The sequence below is a fragment of the Ranitomeya variabilis genome, chromosome 2, assembly GCF_051348905.1.
Source record: "Ranitomeya variabilis isolate aRanVar5 chromosome 2, aRanVar5.hap1, whole genome shotgun sequence".
Lineage (NCBI taxonomy): Eukaryota > Metazoa > Chordata > Amphibia > Anura > Dendrobatidae > Ranitomeya > Ranitomeya variabilis.
The window spans coordinates 148,389,935-148,408,538 of record NC_135233.1 but is presented as its reverse complement, the minus strand read 5'-3'; the positions used below and the strand labels follow the sequence as shown (position 1 = coordinate 148,408,538).

The 18,604-nt window shown below is 43.8% G+C and overlaps 1 protein-coding gene across 2 annotated transcripts in view; it reads right to left on the bottom strand.

The window, feature by feature from the left end:
- The window catches only part of ADGB (androglobin), a 509,594-nt gene that overhangs the window by 402,533 nt on the left and 88,457 nt on the right, over positions 1-18,604 (bottom strand). For both annotated transcript variants that reach the window (XM_077283074.1, XM_077283075.1), the window contains exon 7: positions 8,728-8,814. In XM_077283074.1, the coding sequence (XP_077139189.1) occupies positions 8,728-8,814 (87 nt within the window). The remainder of the gene's footprint in view (positions 1-8,727; positions 8,815-18,604) is intronic.

Below are 18,604 nucleotides of genomic sequence, written 5' to 3'. Positions count from 1 at the left end.
ACTTTCAGGACTGAAAGTCCGTGATATCTTTACAAATTATTTTGTTACACCTCAGGGTGCTACTCCCTGGCAAGAGCATGCTGTCTCTATGTTATACTTTTACAATTTTTGTCTATGTATAAATCACTTTTTCAGTTAACTTACTGTGTGTGTTATTTTTACTTATTTAAGAGATTGTTTTTAGTCTAATTTGGTATGGTGTATTAATTATTGTTAGAAGAAAGATAAATTGGCTTTTAAAACTTTTTTATATCGCCAAAAAAAATGTTGGTACTAATCAAAATCATATTAAACTCATATGGTTTTTGTGGCCATAGAACTTTGGCCATACATATTTGGAACAAATAATTTAATTTACAAAGCATAAAACAAAATACTTTTGCAACAGCAAAATACATAACAAAAACAAAATTAAAGATTTTGAAACGTTGGTGGAGGTGATGGCGGCAGTCCAGATTTAGTCTCTTGCTGCCTTTGTTGGCCAAATTCTCCTTCACCCTGTGTGGGTACATACTCTTGGCCATGCTGTTGATGTTGTCCATGGTCAGATTGGAGACTTGCCAAGTGACCATAGGGTTATTGTACATGTGACCCCTGGGGATTATAGAAGCCACGTGACTCATACCCCCCAACATGGCCATGTCGTCCAAACCCAGGTTGGGACCAGCCTCCAACACTGGGTCTGTACAAGTGGCCATATTGGGAAGGTTGGTGATAGGATGCCATTGGCTGTTGTGGCAATGGATGGTTTTGGGGGGGGAATGGGTTGAGGTGTAGGCACATGTGCAGGAGGTGCATCAGATCCCTGTTGAGCATGCACTTGTGGGTTTGTATGAACTCTCATGAGGTTACGGGGTAACAGCTGCCACCTCTCCAAGAATTCAAACACCTCATATGGGGTATTGGGGGTGTGTGCATGCATCCATAAGGATCTGAATGCTCCCTCTCACACGTAGCCTCACCTCACAGGGTAGGGGATGGAGATACTGGGCCAGGCTGCGGGAATATGCCTCCTCACCCTCATCCTGGGCAGCCCTGGACAGATAGTTCAGAACCCCCAAATCCACATGCCTCCTTGTATCATGGATCTCTCTTCTTTGTCGCCCATGGCGAGATATCACAGCGGGATGTGGGGAGGCCTCCAGCGGTACAGTAGGGCTGCTGCTGTTTCCTGGATATTCCAGGCTGATGGGTGCTGGTGCAGCTGTGGGTGCTGGGGCAGCTTATGGGCCTGTTGTTGGAGGAGCTTCTGGTGCTGGTGCAGAAGGACCTTCAGGGATGCAGTTGGAAGGCTCAGAAGATGGCCTCTGAATCTGACCTAGTCTCCCTCTCAGTGAGGTTGGACTGAGTTCTGTTATGAAAGTGTGAAATAAAAAAAAAGATTAAACATATGAGCATAAAATACATATGTGTAATGTGGTGTGATGTATGAACTTACGGTCTGAGATCCATACTGAGATCGAGAAACGACTGGCGGTCATAATAAATATATTTTCTCTTTTTAGGTGCGGAAGCACCACTCCTGGCCCGCTGCTGTCTTTCCCTTCTATACTGGTCGCGGATGCTGTACCAGCGTCTCATAACATCTTCCACTGCAATGACAGACAACAAAATTATGTATAAGGGCATTGCGCACAGTGGATCAACAAGTTTAGAGAGATTTTACATAGTCATGTGGCCTAGTAAGCTGGATTTTTTAAACATTATCTTCATTCATAATAATTTGATTTAAAACATCAGACTAGGATTTAAGGGGACAGTGTGAAAAACCTGTTATTTAGTGCAGTTCATAATATTATTTCAAAAACATGAGTCAACTTACTTAGTTGTTGCTGTCCCTCATGTGGCCGCTCTTCAAAATCCGAAAAAAGTAGCCCACATATCCTCCTCCTCCATGCCGCCTCTTTTCTGGCCCGGTTGGAGTAGTGGGCATCTCTCTGATCCCAGATTTCTAGCCTTTCTTGAACCAGAACAAGAAGCATCTCCACGTTTATGAAGGAGGACATGCTGCAGGACTCCGTGGAGGCATTCTTCCGGGATGTGTGGAGCTTTTTTTGAGCTAAGTAGCATGTCTAAGCTTCCTGATAATGGCTTGGCCCATTTCCTGTCACCTGGAAAAGTCTTGCGTATTTCTCGCAAGTCACACGCATGGTCCGTGGGTAATCCGTATTTTTCTCACCCCCATAGACTTTCATTGGTGTATTTTTTGCGTAAAACATTAACAATTGCAGCATGCTGCGATTTTCTCAGCCCGTAAAATACGGCTGAGAAATATACGGCTGATGGAAGCTGCCCCATAGAGAAACATTCGTTCGTTTGCAATGCGTTGATTTTGCGCCTAACCCTCGTCCGTATTCCTCTCTAGTGTGACGCCGGCCTTAGGGTATGTGCACACATTGTGGATTTTGCTGTGGGATCTGCAGCTGTTTTCCATGCGCTGTACAGTACCATGTAAACCTATGGAAAACATAATCTGCAGTGCACATGCTGCGGAAAAAAACGCGCGGAAATGCAGCAGTATTTTTTTCCGCAGCATGTCAATTCTTTGTGCGGATTCAGCAGCGGTTTACATCTGCTCCTCAATAGGAATATGTACAAAAACTGCACAAACACCGTGGTAAATCCGTTGGTAATCCGAAGTGCGGTTTACCTGCGGATTTTGCAGAAACAGTGCAGAAAAATGCACACACCAATCTGCAACGTGTGCACATAGCCTCAGATATGACGGTAAAGTCAGACCTTAGAAAGTCTGGTATCTGATTATCTCTTTGATACAATGGGCTCAATTCATGGGCCTCCTCTATCTCTAGTTGTCTTAATGGATGTTAAACGTACATCTGCAACCAGAACTGTATTGTAACATCTGCTCTTTATAGGGATCCCGTCTACACTGTGAGACAGTGACCACTGTTACATCTAGGGGGCACTGTTTGTTCTCCCCAGGATGCGCACAGAGGCGTAGTGAGGCCATGAGGGGGCGTTACAGTCGCAGGTGTGGCTGTGATGACAATTGTTAAAAGCCCTGTAGTATAGAGAGGTTTTAGAGCTGAGTGCTGAGGAGTCTCAGGTGTGTCAGGGCCAGAGTGAAGCCTGACAACCCACAGCATACACAGTGGTGCTGCTCTCCATGATGACTGGTCATGGATGTGGACAGGTCTGGTGCCCCGAGGTGAACCGGAGGTAGACTGTCCTGTTTCCGAAGGAAGGACCAACGTGTGTCACAGCTGCAGACAGGAGGATGTCAAGGTCTGTGTACAGCTGTGAGTAGAGACTGTGATACAGCGGTGCAGGACACCCATGGAACTAGTCAGAGGAGGAGTAGCATGTGTCGCATTAAAGAGACTTTTATGTTTGAACTTTGTGGGTCACTGCCTCTTCACTGCTACCAGTGCCTTACAACACAGATAAGCATATCAAAGCAAATGGATGGACAATGCCTGATTCCTTTGTTCTCAGTAGATAAAAGGCACCACCAGAAATGTCTGAAGAGAAACAATAGATGGGTCATCTGCGCTGCTGATGGGGATCCATAAGAATGGTTCAGATACAAAGTAGATTTGATGTGGTTTGATTATCAACGCATTTGGAAGTTTTCAGACTCCATCATCAGGATAACACCACATAAGGGCAGTTTCACACGTCCAGATATTTCTGGTATCGGAGCTATCCATGTCCGTGTGTACGTATGCTCACGTGGTACATCCATGTGGCACACGTGCAGCAGCCGTGTGCCGCATCAGGACCACACAGACGGCCGCTGGGAAGCAGCGCTACAGTAAGCTGCTGTCCCCTGTTTGTGGTGCTGAAGCCGGCTGTCATCCGCTCTCCCCTGCTCAGCCGAAAGCAGAGCGAGTAGGGGAGAAGGGATGAAAGAAAACCCGACGTGCGGTCCCCCCCTATATTTTCCAACCAACCCGGCAAAACTCACAGGTGCGGGCTGCTATTCTCAGGCTGGTAAGGGGCCATCGATATGGGCTGCCCAGCCTTAAAAAAGCAGCCCACAGCTGCCCAGGAAAGGCGCATCTATTAGATGCGCCAAATCTGGAGCTTTGCCCGGTTCTTCCCACTGCCCTGTGGCACTGGCATATGGACTAATAAGGGGTTAATGTCACCTTGCTATTGTAAGGTGACATTAAGCCGGCTCAGTAATGGAGAGATGTCAATAACTCTCCCAGGATTATATTCCTCACCAACCGTTACACTGATGCCTCTACCCTGTGCCAGTCATTACACTGGCTACCCATCCACTCAAGAATCCAGTACAAAACTATTACATTCATCCACAAAGCACTCCATGGCTCAGCACCACCCTACATCTCCTCCCTGGTCTCAGTCTACCACCCTACCCGTGCTCTCCGTTCTGCTATGACCTGAGGTTAGCATCCTCAATAATCAGAACCTCCCACTCCAGTCTCCAAGACTTTTCACGTGCTTCGCCAATTCTTTGGAATGCACTACCCAGGTTAGTAAGATTAATCCCCAATCCCCACAGTTTTAAGCGTGCCCTAAAAACGCATTTGTTCAGACTGGCCTACCGCCTCAACGCATTAACCTAATTATCCCTGTGTGGCCCATTCAAAGACAAAAAAAAACAAAAAAAAAACCTTAAAGGGAACCTGTCACCCCGTTTTTTCGGTATGAGATAAAAATACTGTTAAATAGGGCCTGAGCTGTGCATTACAATAGTGTAGTTTGTGTACCCCGATTCCCCACCTATGCTGCTGAAATACGTTACCAAAGTAGTCGTTTTCGCCTGTCAATCAGGCTGGTCTGGTCAAAAGGGCGTGTTGTCTTCCCCCAGATTTTGCGTAGTTTTCCGTTGGTGGCGTAGTGGTGTGCGCATGCCCAAGGTCCCGAATCCTCTGCCAGGGGATTTAAAAGAGCGCGCTGTTCGTTATTTCATTGGTGATCGGTGGGCGCGGCCATCTTCCTTTGGCCGCGCGTGCGCAGAAGCGGCGCTCTGCTGGCCGCGGCTTCAGGAAAATGGCCGTGGGATGCCGCGCGTGCGCAGATGGATATCGCGGCGGCCATTTTCCTGAAGCCGCGGCCAGCAGAGCGCCGCTTCTGCGCACGCGCGGCCAAAGGAAGATGGCCGCGCTCACCGATCACCAATGAAATAACGAACAGTGCGCTCTTTTAAATCCCCTGGCAGAGGATTCGGGACCTTGGGCATGCGCACACCACTACGCCACCAACGGAAAACTACGCAAAATCTGGGGGAAGACAACACGCCCTTTTGACCAGACCAGCCTGATTGACAGGCGAAAACGACTACTTTGGTAACGTATTTCGGCAGCATAGGTGGGGAATCGGGGTACACAAACTACACTATTGTAATGCTCAGCTCAGGCCCTATTTAACAGTATTTTTATCTCATACCGAAAAAACGGGGTGACAGGTTCCCTTTAAACCTTAATCAGGTTCCTTACATCATGTTCTTATACATTTCATGCAGTTAATAGCCCTCTGTGTCTGTACTGTTACATACTTAGGCTGTTAACTGGTTCATGCAGCTTTACATGAACACCCGATGCTTACACTATGGCTGGTCCAGACAAGGAAAGCAATTGTTATCATCCATCTCTCATGTCTCCCTTTTTCCTATAGATTGTAAGCTTGTGAGCAGGGTACTCATTCCTCTGGGTATCTATTTTGAACTGTGATTTTTGTTATGCTGTAATGTCTATTGTCTGTACAAATCCCCTCTATAATTTGTAAAGCGCTGCGGAATATGTTGGCGCTATATAAATAAAATTATTATTATTGTTATTATTACCTATCCATTACTAATTCCACAGTTGTGAAAGAGCTAATAAAACACACACACTAAGAAAAAAGTATTTTAATGAAATAATGAAACACACAGGTTTTTAATTTCCTTATTGCACTCTCAATCCAAGCAAAGCGCTCGTTCTCCTGTAAAAAATTCCAAAATAAAAAAGCAACAATATTCCATACCTGTCCACCATACAGTCAAGTTCCATGCTGTAAATCTATCTCAAGGGGTTAAATAGTTTACAACCGGGAACGCTGCTAATGTGGCCACTCCCGGCTGTAAACAACTGGGGAATGAATGAAATGCAGGGGGCGGAGCTACAGGCCGGCATTCATAGGAGGTTCACAATCACAGGCACAGAAGTCTTCTGCAGACCCAGGTGAAGTGGTTAATATCCTGTTTACACAGGCAGACTATAGTTAATGATGCACGATGGTTGCATAGGCTGCGATTGCTCTTGGCAGCACAAATCCTATTTACACAGAAGCATGTGTTGCCGAGAATCATGATCTTTTATGAAGCACAAAAGATAATTTCACCCAGGGAACAAGCATTCTTCTTGTTCATTGGGTGGAAGCATGTTAATATTGCAAGACTATCGTGAAGCAAACCTTCCTAGGAATGCTCGTTTGCAATAACCTTTCAGTGTAAATGCACTCTTAGGTCTCGTGCACATGTTGTGTATTTGGTCAGCTTTTTACCTCATTATTTCGAATCTAAAACCGGAAGTGGGTGAAAAATGCAGAAGTGGTGACGAGTTTCTATTATCCTTTTTTCTGATTATTTCACTCCTAGTTTTGGCTTACAATTACTGAGGTATTTATTACATGGATTTTTAGTACATTTTTTACCTGCAGATTTTCCGCATCTAAGGTTACATTCCCATGATGAGCCTTTATTACCTTTCGTGACACTGCGTGTTTTCCCTGCATCTAAAACGTAGCGTCTTATATTTCCAGCAAAGTGGAAGGGATTTCAGTGATCAAGAGCAATACATGCATCTGAGGTAGTCTTCATCTATCATCATGGATGTTTAATTGTTTGTTATGGAATAAAGACAATAAGATTTATGCATTTTGCTGGCACCAGAATTTTTTTCATGCTCACTGTGCTTCTTATTTACACAGCATAAACTGACCTGCGGTGCGCTTTTCAGATCTACAACATGTCAATTTCTCCTGCGGGTACACTGAGTTTTCTGTGCGGATTTTCCCCATAGAATTACATTAGATGCGGAAAATCTGCAGGTAAAAAACACATTCATGCTTACTTTTGGTGCGCCAGTTTTATTTAGTGAATGACACACCAAACAGGGACAAAAACCACACAGGTCAAAAACGCAATGAAAAAATGCAAGTTACCTAATCTAAATAATGGGTGGAGAAATTCTTCAACGTAAAAAAGGCACCAAAAGATCATTGTGGGAACATAGCCTAATGCAATTATATGGGGGGAAATCTGCACAGGTAACTCATCGTACCCGTAAAAGAAAAAGATTTATTGTGGATTTGAAATATGCACCACAGGTCAGGTTACACTGAATAAAAAAGAAGCGCAGTGGGCAGGAGATATCTATAAATCTCATCCACTTTGCTGGAACTGTAAGATGCTGCGTTTCTGACGGGGTAAAAATTTGCAGCGTCAAAAAATCACCAAAAAACTAATTGTGGGTACACAGCCTTATTCAGCTCTCCTCCTTCAGGACATGTCCACGCATGGAGTACACAGGTATATCATGGGAGATCAGGAGGAATATCGATATAGCGATATAAAATGGTATGTAATTAGTCACAGTACTGCAAGCAAATGTATTAATAGCTTCCATATAAAAGATAAATATTCAGTAGAGTTTAATGATAAATGAATGCATGCTTATTAGTGATGAGCGAATATACTCGTTACTCGAGATTTCTCGAGCATGCTCGATGGTCCTCCGAGTATTTTTTAGTGCTCGGAGATTTTGATTTTCTTGCCGCAGCTGAATGATTTACATCTGTTAACCAGCATAAGTACATGTGGGGATTCCCTAGCAACCAGGCAACCCCCACATGTACTTATGCTGGCTATCAGATGTAAATCATTCAGCTGCGGCGAGAAAATCGAAATCTCCGAGCACTAAAAAATACTCGGAGGACCCCCGAGCGTGCTCGAGAAATCTCGAGTAACGAGTATATTCGCTCATCACTAATGCTTATTCCTGGCAATCTACTTATGCTATAATAGTGGTGGTAATGGACCTGGACCATAGAATTACAGTGGGAAACCTACCCACAAGCAGGAGAGTACAGCAACAGGCAAGGATACTGTTCACATTTGTATTGTGACTTCTGTCTGTAACGGACATCACAACACCTTGCCTGATCTGTCGCCACATGGACCTTGATGGCGCCCAATGGACGCTACTGAATTATAATCTGATCCTGTATACTCCTTTAAGGTGTCTGCTGTTGTATGTAATCATCTGCCAGTGTCTCCCATCGTACAAAGAACATAGGTCAAGCCGTCTACATTTCTTTATGGGGTGCACTTTTTCAATGAAAGCATAGTGGACAATGATTTCAAAAACATTTCAAAACTAATGCCAACATATACCGAGCAGATATATGTCAGCAGTGTCAGACTGGGGAGCAGATATTACATCACCTTCATCACACATTTACCTATTCTTCTACATAATAATAACAGTTTGTATCTGAATTCTGAGATGCTGCCTCTGTCTGGTACTGTGCAACTACTGTGAGGGGCCCACCGGGGGATTTACCTGTTCTCCTGTGGGCCAGTCCTAAACTGTATGCCCAAAGGATATTTATTTGGCGTATTTCTTGTCCAATATAGTATATGGTTATATCTGTCGTATAAGTCAGAAGCATTTCCCAACATTTTAGTGTGTATTGCTGGCAGAGCCATTAATATAATCTTATGGTAGAGAAAAAGCGTGCACATTAACTTACTGTAGAGGTATAACCTCTGGTAGCCATCCAGTTAGTGCATGCAGAACAGTAAACTCTCCAAGCTCCAGCTTTGCAAATCCATTGGTACTTTGTAAAAAAAAAAAAGAAGCATGATTTAGGATGTAACTACATTTGCACTGAATATATATCATAGAGATGTGTCTGTCTTGTTAAATTGTAGTTATATTAATTGCAATATTCCTAATCCATCCACTTAAATTAAATAGAAAAAAAGGATTGGGCATATGAGTAAGGGGTGACGTCTCCTTTATTAATCCAAGCAGACACGAAGGTGACACTACAGAAGTAGCATGGGCGAGACTGAAATCAATGAGGAAAATGATGGAAGGCGTACAGATCAGTAAGAATTTTGTTTTATTGCATACATGCTCAGTAACCAGGTGACCGCAAACAGCTGACAATGTTTGTCACTTTAGGCCCCCAGTTACAGTTGGAGCAACAAATTACAGCTGAAACTGACCTTGTGGTGCCAGTCACCACTGCTCCCAACCTCCTGGATTATTACCACAGAAGTATTTATAGCTTTTCATAATCATCCAAATTAAGTTAAAATTAAAAATTAAGTGACTTAGCAACTAGTTCTCCTATTTTCCATAGTTTTTTATATGCTGCTCCTTTTCAGACCCATAAATTCTATGTTAATAGACTACAAAGCAAACCGTGGAAACATTAATTCTGTAGTTATACTTCTTCGGTCTATCCCGAATCTTGATTTTCTATAAAATGAAGATCTCATTGGCTTCGGATCATCTAAGGATTGTTTCTCCTACTCAGTACAATTTACTAATAAACTCCCACATCCAAACATGTGCTTTTTCTCTCTTCTTCACTTAGGATCAACACTCCCACCCAGGTATCATCTCCGACCCAGAAGGCATTCCACCCAATAAAAGATACCATTTCACCCTATATATTCAAGAAATTATCTACCTCTCCTTCTGTTGGTTTAAACCCCCTTAGGTATCAACTCTCCCTTCTCACTCCAAGTATTGACCACAAGGTGTCATGTTCTCGCCTCCCCACACACAAGATCTACTTTTTGAGTATGACAGGTATCACTTCTCCCTCCTCTCCCAGGTAAAAATTCTACTACTTCCCTAGGTATTATTTCCACAGCCAAAACCTGCCCGAGTACCATTTTCCCTAAGGTATCATCTCCCTTACCAAAATCATCTGTCATTTTACCCAAATATTATACATCCGGCATCATCTCTCACATTCCTCCAATATCATCTACACAATATCATCTGACACTCTGAGCATTTTCTCTTCCCTAATATCAACTCTTTACCATCCCATGTAACATTTTTACTCAGCTGTTTACAATGTCTTTCCGCTGCTTCTTTTCCTATATCTCTTTTTATACCCTCCAGTACCATCCCACCTGGTAACATCTCACTCCTCCAGTACCATCCCACCTGGTAACATCTCACTCCTCCAGTATCATCCCACCTGGTAACATCTCTCTCCTCCAGTATCATCCCACCTGGTAACATCTCACGCCTCCAGTATCATCCCACCTGGTAACATCTCACGCCTCCAGTATCATCCCATCCGGTAACATCTCACGCCTCCAGTATCATCCCACCCGGTAACATCTCACGCCTCCAGTATCATCCTACCCGGTAACATCTCTCTCCTCCAGTATCATCCCACCTGGTAACATCTCACGCCTCCAGTATCATCCCACCCGGTAACATCTCACGCCTCCAGTATCATCCCACCCGGTAACATCTCTCTCCTCCAGTATCATCCCACCTGGTAACATCTCACGCCTCCAGTATCATCCCACCCGGTAACATCTCACGCCTCCAGTATCATCCCTCCCGGTATCATCTCACGCCTCCAGTATCATCACATACCATCCCTGAGTCTAATATCTTCCATATCTCCAGTGTTCTCATCTGTGTACCCCTGTATCTCTATTGTCCTCTCTTCTATTTTAATCACTACCCTCCCCTCCAGTATTCTCTCTCCCCCTAGCAGCAGTATTTGTTCCTACCAATACTATCTATATTTTATTATTATTTTCCCTCAAGGATGCTTACTTAGATACAATTCTGGAATGAATTGAATAAAAATAAATATTAATCTCCATTAATACCTCCAAAATCCAAAGGAAAAACACTAGTTAACAATATTGTCAAATTCAAGCAGCAGAGTCAATAAGAACTTTACAGGGGAGGCTGGTGGGGGGGAATGGGGAGACTATTAAAGCTGCTTATATAACAAACTACTCTCTTGTATATTGCTCTTTTAGCTTAACATCTGTACCCTGACCGGGTGGGTGAATAGCTGACAATGCAGTTGTCAAGAGAACTATAATCTCCAAGGCAACTGCTGTTTCCTCCACACTTTGGACGCTATAACATTGAAGACCTGGTCAATGTAATGCACTTTTCAATGGGGTCAAAAAAAAGAAGTGTTGATTGAATATTGACACTTCTGTACTACAGCTTGATCTTGATAATCATGTCATCGCCAAAAAAGAAATTAGACATCTTACATTTTGTAAAATAAAACCCAAATCCCTTTTTACACCTCTCTCCTTTTATTCTGCTTATCATGAGCATTGCCTCCCCTGTACTTTACAGATATTGTCTGCCCATGATCAGATGACATCACTTACGTGTATTACTTTTCTCGGTGCAAAGCCATCGTCTGGCCGGTCCCAGAGCATTGAAAAGGGAAATCTACTACTAAATACTAAAAAATAGAATCTGACTGCTGCATTATTATTATTTTTTGCTTATATGTACCCCTATTAACTAAATACAGCGTTGCACTCGATATTTAAAGCTGATTTCTAGGAGCCAAATGTTAAGGAAAAGTTCCCAGCCTAATTGTAAAATCAGCTATTTAATATTGTTTTAATTATCAAGATATCCACATGACATATTAAGTATAAAGGCAAGGATCATACTGTACAGTGAATAAGTGACCCCCTTACAATTATATTCAATGACAGGAGGTGAAAACTCCTTAAAAATAATAATCTTTATTTTTATATAGCGCTAACATATTCCGCAGCGCTTTACAGGTTGCACACATTATCATCACTGTCCCCAATGGGACTCACAATCTAAATTCCCTATCAGTATGTCTTTGGAATGTGGGAGGAAACCGCAGAACCCAGAGGAAACCTGTTGTGAATTCTGCTCTTGGGCTCCCTCCGGTGGTTGTAAGTGGTAGTGCTGCTGTCTCTGAATCGCAGCATTTATCAGGTGTGTTCACTTTTTGCAATTTTGACTGGGCTATTTAGTCTTGCTTCACCCTTTAGTCAGTGCCAGTTGTCCATTGTTCCTGGAGGATTCACATCCCTGTCTGGTCTCTTCTGCTTTGCAGTTCATTTCAACAAAGATAAGTTCTGGCCTTGATTTTTGCTGTCCACATGCTGTGGCCTTATTGTTCAGTTCTTTTCCATGTTTTTGTCTTGTCCAGCTTGGTCTGTATAAGGATTTGTTTAGCCAAGCTGGTATCTCTGGAGATGCAGATATACCCTCCATATCTTTAGTTAGCTGTGGAGATTTTGTGTTTTCTGTGGTGGATATTTTCTAGTGTTTTAATACTGACCGCATAGTACTCTGTCCTATCCTTTCTATTTAGCTAGAAGTAGCCTCCTTTGCTAAATTCTCATTTCAGTCTGGGTATGTTTTTTCCCTCTCCTCTCACAGTCAATATTTGTGGGGGGCTGTGTATCCTTTGGGGATTTTCTCTGAGGCAAGATAGTTTTCCCTTTTCTACCTTTAGGGGTAATTAGTCCTCCGGCTGTGTCGAGATGTCTAGGGAGCGCTAGGTACATTCCACGGCTACTTCTAGTTGCGGTGTTAAGTTCAGGGTCTGCGGTCAGTACAGGTACCACCTTCTCCAGAGTACGTCTCATGCTGCTCTTAGGCCACCAGATCATAACAGTACAACTGGCCAACAATGAGTTAACCGCATCTCAGAAGAAGGGAAGGAAAGTGCTGAGCCATTTTTTTTTCTGTAGTCTGTTGTGTTTTTTTTTTTTTCTCTTCCCTCTTTACCTCTGGGTGGCTCAGGAGTTCGGCGCTGGTATGGATGTTCAGGGATTGGCTTCTCGTGTGGATCAATTTGCTGCTAGAGTACAGGGTATTTCCGATTATATCGTTCAGACTCCGGTTTTAGAGCCTAGAATTCCAACTCCTAATTTGTTTTTTGGGGATAGGTCCAAATTTCTGAGCTTTAAAAATAACTGTAAACTGTTTTTTGCTCTGAAACCCCGTTCCTCTGGTGATCCCATCCAGCAGGTTAAAATTGTTATATCTCTGCTGCGTGGTGACCCCCAGGATTGGGCATTTGCCCTGGAACCTCGGAATCTGGCGTTGCTTAATGTAGACACCTTTTTTCAGGCACTTGGGTTATTGTATGACGAACCTAATTCAGTGGATCATGCTGAGAAGACCTTGTTGGCCCTGTTTCAGGGTCAAGAAGCGGCAGAATCATATTGCCAGAAGTTTAGAAAATGGTCTGTACTGACTAAATGGAATGAGGATGCCTTGGCGGCAATCTTCAGAAAGGGTCTTTCTGAATTCGTTAAAGATGTTATGGTGGGGTTCCCCACGCCTGCTGGTCTGAGTCATTCTATGTCTCTGGCCATTCAGATTGATCGGCGCTTGCGCGAGCGCAGAGTTGTGCACACTATGGCATTGTCTTCCGAGCGGAGTCCTGAGCCTATGCAGTGTGATAGGATTGTGTCTAGAGCTGAACGACAAGGATTCAGACGTCAGAATAGGTTGTGTTTTTACTGCGGCGATTCTGCTCATGTTATTTCTGATTGCCCTAAGCGTACCAAGAGAATCGCTAGTTCTGTTACCATCAGTACTGTACAACCTAAATTTCTGTTATCTGTGACCCTGATCTGCTCAATATCGTCATTTTCTGTCATGGCATTTGTGGATTCAGGCGCCGCTCTAAACTTAATGGACAGAATATGCCAGACGTTGTGGTTTCCCCTTGCAGCCTTTGCAGAGTCCTATTCCTTTGAGGGGCATTGATGCTACACCGTTGGCTAAAAATAAACCTCAGTTTTGGACACAGCTGACCATGTGCATGGCGCCAGCCCATCAGAAAGATTGTCGTTTTCTGGTGTTGCATAATTTGCATGATGCTATTGTGCTGGGTTTCCCATGGTTACAGGTGCATAATCCGGTATTAGATTGGAAATCTATGTCTGTGACTAGTTGGGGTTGTCAGGGGGTTCATGGTGACGTTCTTTTGATGTCAATTGCCTCCTCCCCCTCTTCTGAAATTCCTGAGTTTTTGTCAGATTTCCAGGATGTATTCAATGAGCCCAAGTCCAGTTCCCTTCCACTGCATAGGGACTGTGATTGTGCTATTGATTTGATTCCAGGCAGTAAGTTCCCTAAGGGCCGACTTTTTAACCTGTCTGTGCCAGAACATACCGCCATGCGGAGCTATGTTAAGGAGTCCTTGGAGAAGGGGCATAATCGGCCATCTTCTTCACCATTGGGAGCAGGTTTTTTTTTTGTTGCCAAAAAAGATGGCTCCTTGAGACCCTGTATTGATTATCGCCTCTTGAATAAGATCACGGTCAAATTCCAATACCCTTTGCCTTTGCTTTCTGATCTGTTTGCTAGGATTAAGGGGGCTAGTTGGTTTACTAAGATTGACCTTCGAGGGGCATATAATCTTGTTCGTATTAAGCAGGGTGATGAATAGAAAACTGCGTTTAATACGCCCAAAGGCCATTTTGAATACCTTGTGATGCCATTTGGACTCTCTAATGCTCCATCTGTGTTTCAGTCCTTCATGCATGATATATTTCGGAATTATCTTGATAAATTCATGATTGTATATTTGGATGATATTTTGATTTTTTCAGATGATTGGGAGTCTCATGTGAAACAAGTCAGGATGGTATTTCAGATCCTTCGTGATAATGCCTTGTTTGTGAAGGGGTCTAAGTGCCTCTTTGGAGTACAGAAGATTTATTTTTTGGGCTTCATTTTTTCTCCCTCATCTATAGAAATGGATCCGGTTAAGGTTCAGGCTATTCATGATTGGATCCAGCCCACATCCGTGAAGAGCCTTCAGAAATTTTTGGGCTTTGCTAATTTTTATCGCCGTTTCATTGCCAACTTCTCCAGTGTGGTTAAACCCCTGACCGATTTGACGAAGAAAGGTGCTGATGTGACGAATTGGTCCACTGCGGCTGTTTCTGCCTTTCAGGAGCTTAAACGCCGATTTACTTCTGCCCCTGTGTTGCGTCAGCCGGATGTTTCTCTTCCTTTTCAGGTTGAGGTTGATGCTTCTGAGATTGGGGCAGGGGCCGTTTTGTCTCAGAGGAATTCTGATGGTTCCTTGATGAAACCGTGTGCCTTCTTTTTTCGAAAGTTTTCGCCTGCGGAACGCAATTATGATGTCGGCAATCGTGAGTGGTTGGCTATGAAGTGGGCATTTGAGGAGTGGCGACATTGGCTTTAGGGGGCCAAGCACCGTATTGTGGTCTTGACCGATCATAAGAATCTGATTTATCTCGAGTCTGCCAAACGGCTGAATCCTAGACAGGCCCGATGGTCCCTGTTTTTCTACCGTTTTGATTTTGTGGTCTCGTATCTTCCGGGTTCTAAGAATGTTAAGGCTGATGCCCTCTCTAGGAGCTTTTTGCCTGATTCTCCTGGGGTCCTTGAGCCGGTCGGTATTCTGAAGGAAGGGGTGATTCTTTCTGCCATCTCCCCTGATTTACGACGGGTTCTTCAGGAATTTCAGGCTGATAAACCTGACCGCTGTCCAGTGGGGAAATTGTTTGTTCCTGACAGATGGACTAGTAAAGTGATTTCGGAGGTTCATTGTTCTGTGTTAGCTGGTCATCCTTGGATTTTTGGTACCAGAGATTTGGTTGGTAGGTCCTTTTGGTGGCCTTCTTTGTCACGGGATGTGCGTTCTTTTGTGCAGTCCTGTGGGACTTGTGCGTGGGCCAAGCCTTGCTGTTCCCGCGCTAGTGGGTTGCTTTTGCCTTTGCCGGTCCCTGAGAGGCCTTGGACGCATATTTCTATGGATTTTATTTCGGATCTTCCGGTTTCCCAGAGGATGTCAGTTATCTGGGTGGTTTGTGACCGGTTTTCTAAAATGGTTCATTTGGTACCTTTGCCTAAATTGCCTTCCTCTTCTGATTTGGTTCCGATGTTTTTTCAGCATGTGGTTCGTTTGCATGGCATTCCAGAGAATATTGTGTCCGATAGAGGTTCCCAGTTTGTTTCTAGGTTTTGGCGGGCCTTTTGTGCTAGGCTGCGCATTGATTTGTCTTTTTCTTCCGCATTTCATCCTCAGACAAATGGCCAAACCGAGCGAACTAATCAGACTTTGGAAACTTATTTGAGATGCTTTGTGTCTGCTGATCAGGATGATTGGGTGGCTTTTTTGCCATTGGCCGAGTTTGCCCTTAATAATCGGGCTAGTTCTGCTACCTTGGTTTCACCCTTCTTTTGTAACTCTGGTTTTCATCCTCGTTTTCCTTCGGGGCAGGTTGAGCCTTCTGATTGTCCTGGGGTGGACTCTGTGGTTGACAGGTTGCAGCAAATTTGGGCTCATGTTGTTGACAATTTGGTGTTGTCTCAGGAGGGGGCTCAGCGTTTTGCTAACCGTCGTCGGTGTGTTGGTTCCCGGCTTTGGGTTGGGGATTTGGTCTGGTTGTCTTCCCGTCATGTCCCTATGAAGGTTTCTTCCCCTAAGTTTAAGCCTCGGTTTATTGGCCCTTATAGGATTTCTGAGATTATCAATCCAGTGTCTTTTCGTTTGGCCCTTCCAGCCTCTTTTTCCATCCATAATGTTTTTCATAGATCTTTGCTGCAGAAATATGTGGTGCCCGTTGTTCCCTCTGTTGATCCTCCTGCCCCGGTGTTGATTGATGGGGAGTTGGAGTATGTGGTTGAGAAGATTTTGGATTCTCGTTTTTCGAGGCGGAAGCTTCAGTATCTTGTCAAATGGAGGGGTTATGGCCAGGAGGATAATTCTTGGGTTGTTGCCTCCGATGTTCATGCTGATGATTTGGTTCGTGCCTTTCATTTGGCTCGTCCGGATCGGCCTGGGGGCTCTGGTGAGGGTTCAGTGACCCCTCCTCAAAGGGGGGGTACTGTTGTGAATTCTGCTCTTGGGCTCCCTCCGGTGGTTGTAAGTGGTAGCGCTGCTGTCTCTGAATCGCAGCATTTATCAGGTGTGTTCACTTTTTGCAATTTTGACTGAGCTATTTAGTCTTGCTTCACCCTTTAGTCAGTGCCAGTTGTCCATTGTTCCTGGAGGATTCACATCCCTGTCTGGTCTCTTCTGCTTTGCAGTTCATTTCAACAAAGATAAGTTCTGGCCTTGATTTTTGCTGTCCACATGCTGTGGCCTTATTGTTCAGTTCTTTTCCATGTTTTGTCTTGTCCAGCTTGGTCTGTATAAGGATTTGTTTAGCCAAGCTGGTATCTCTGGAGATGCAGATATACCCTCCATATCTTTAGTTAGCTGTGGAGATTTTGTGTTTTCTGTGGTGGATATTTTCTAGTGTTTTAATACTGACCGCATAGTACTCTGTCCTATCCTTTCTATTTAGCTAGAAGTGGTCTCCTTTGCTAAATTCTCATTTCAGTCTGTGTATGTTTTTTCCCTCTCCTCTCACAGTCAATATTTGTGGGGGGCTGTCTCTCCTTTGGGGATTTTCTCTGAGGCAAGATAGTTTTCCCTTTTCTACCTCTAGGGGTAATTAGTCCTCCGGCTGTGTCGAGATGTCTAGGGAGCGCTAGGTACATTCTACGGCTACTTCTAGTTGCGGTGTTAAGTTCAGGGTCTGCGGTCAGTACAGGTACCACCTTCTCCAGAGTACGTCTCATGCTGCTCTTAGGCCACCAGATCATAACAGAAACCCACAGAAACACGGAGAGAACATACAAACTCCTTGCAGATGTTGTCCTTGGTGGGATTTGAACCCAGGACTCCAGCGCTGCAATGCTAACCACTGAGCCACCGTGCTGATGGTGACTATGATGGGGGCTCGCAAGCCAAGCGATAGATGATGGCTCAATTATTCAACCATCATCAGCCTCACACAGGTAATTTACCTAATATCTAAGTGGCCATATCATGTTGATGATTACAGTTCTCTGAGCAGTATTCTGGCTTGGCTTTTTGGGATACTCTATCCCTGACTTTACCTTAATATATCAATTTATTTATGAGTTGAAAATGTTCGCTCATTGGGTTACATTCTGCTGTTGTGTTCCCTTTAAATGGAATTTGTTATCAGTGTTTAGCAATCTTTTCTGACTGTAAAAGCTGAATCTGTCACAAGGATTTTGCAGATTTCAGCGATTGTGTCACTTACTGTAGTCTTGATTAAATCAGTGTTTGATAAAATCAGTGTTTTATCAGCAGGAGATTATCACTAAATGATTAGCAAACCTGCTGCCAGGCAGTACTTCATATTCATGAGCTCTGTATCACACCACCCCATTACTGATTGGAAGCTTTCTGCCTATGCACAGTGTACACAGAAAGCTTCAATCAGTGATGTGTGTTGTGTTATACATATCTCATATGAAAAGACTTTCAGGTTGCTGCATTAGGCATCATTACACCTAAGGCCTGCGGTGTCCTGCATATACTGCAGGTTCTAGCACTGTATGTGGTCAGTGGTGGAAAATGAGCAGTATAAGCACTAAATATAAGAAGGTCATTTATGGCAAAATACAGGGAAATGTTTATTTTAAACAATTTAGTTAAATTTGTTCCATCTGTTGCTTCAACCTTCCTCAATCAATTACAGTCATGACCGAAAGTGTTGGCACCCTAGAAATTTTTCCAGAAAATGAAGTATATATTATGTATCAAGAGATTA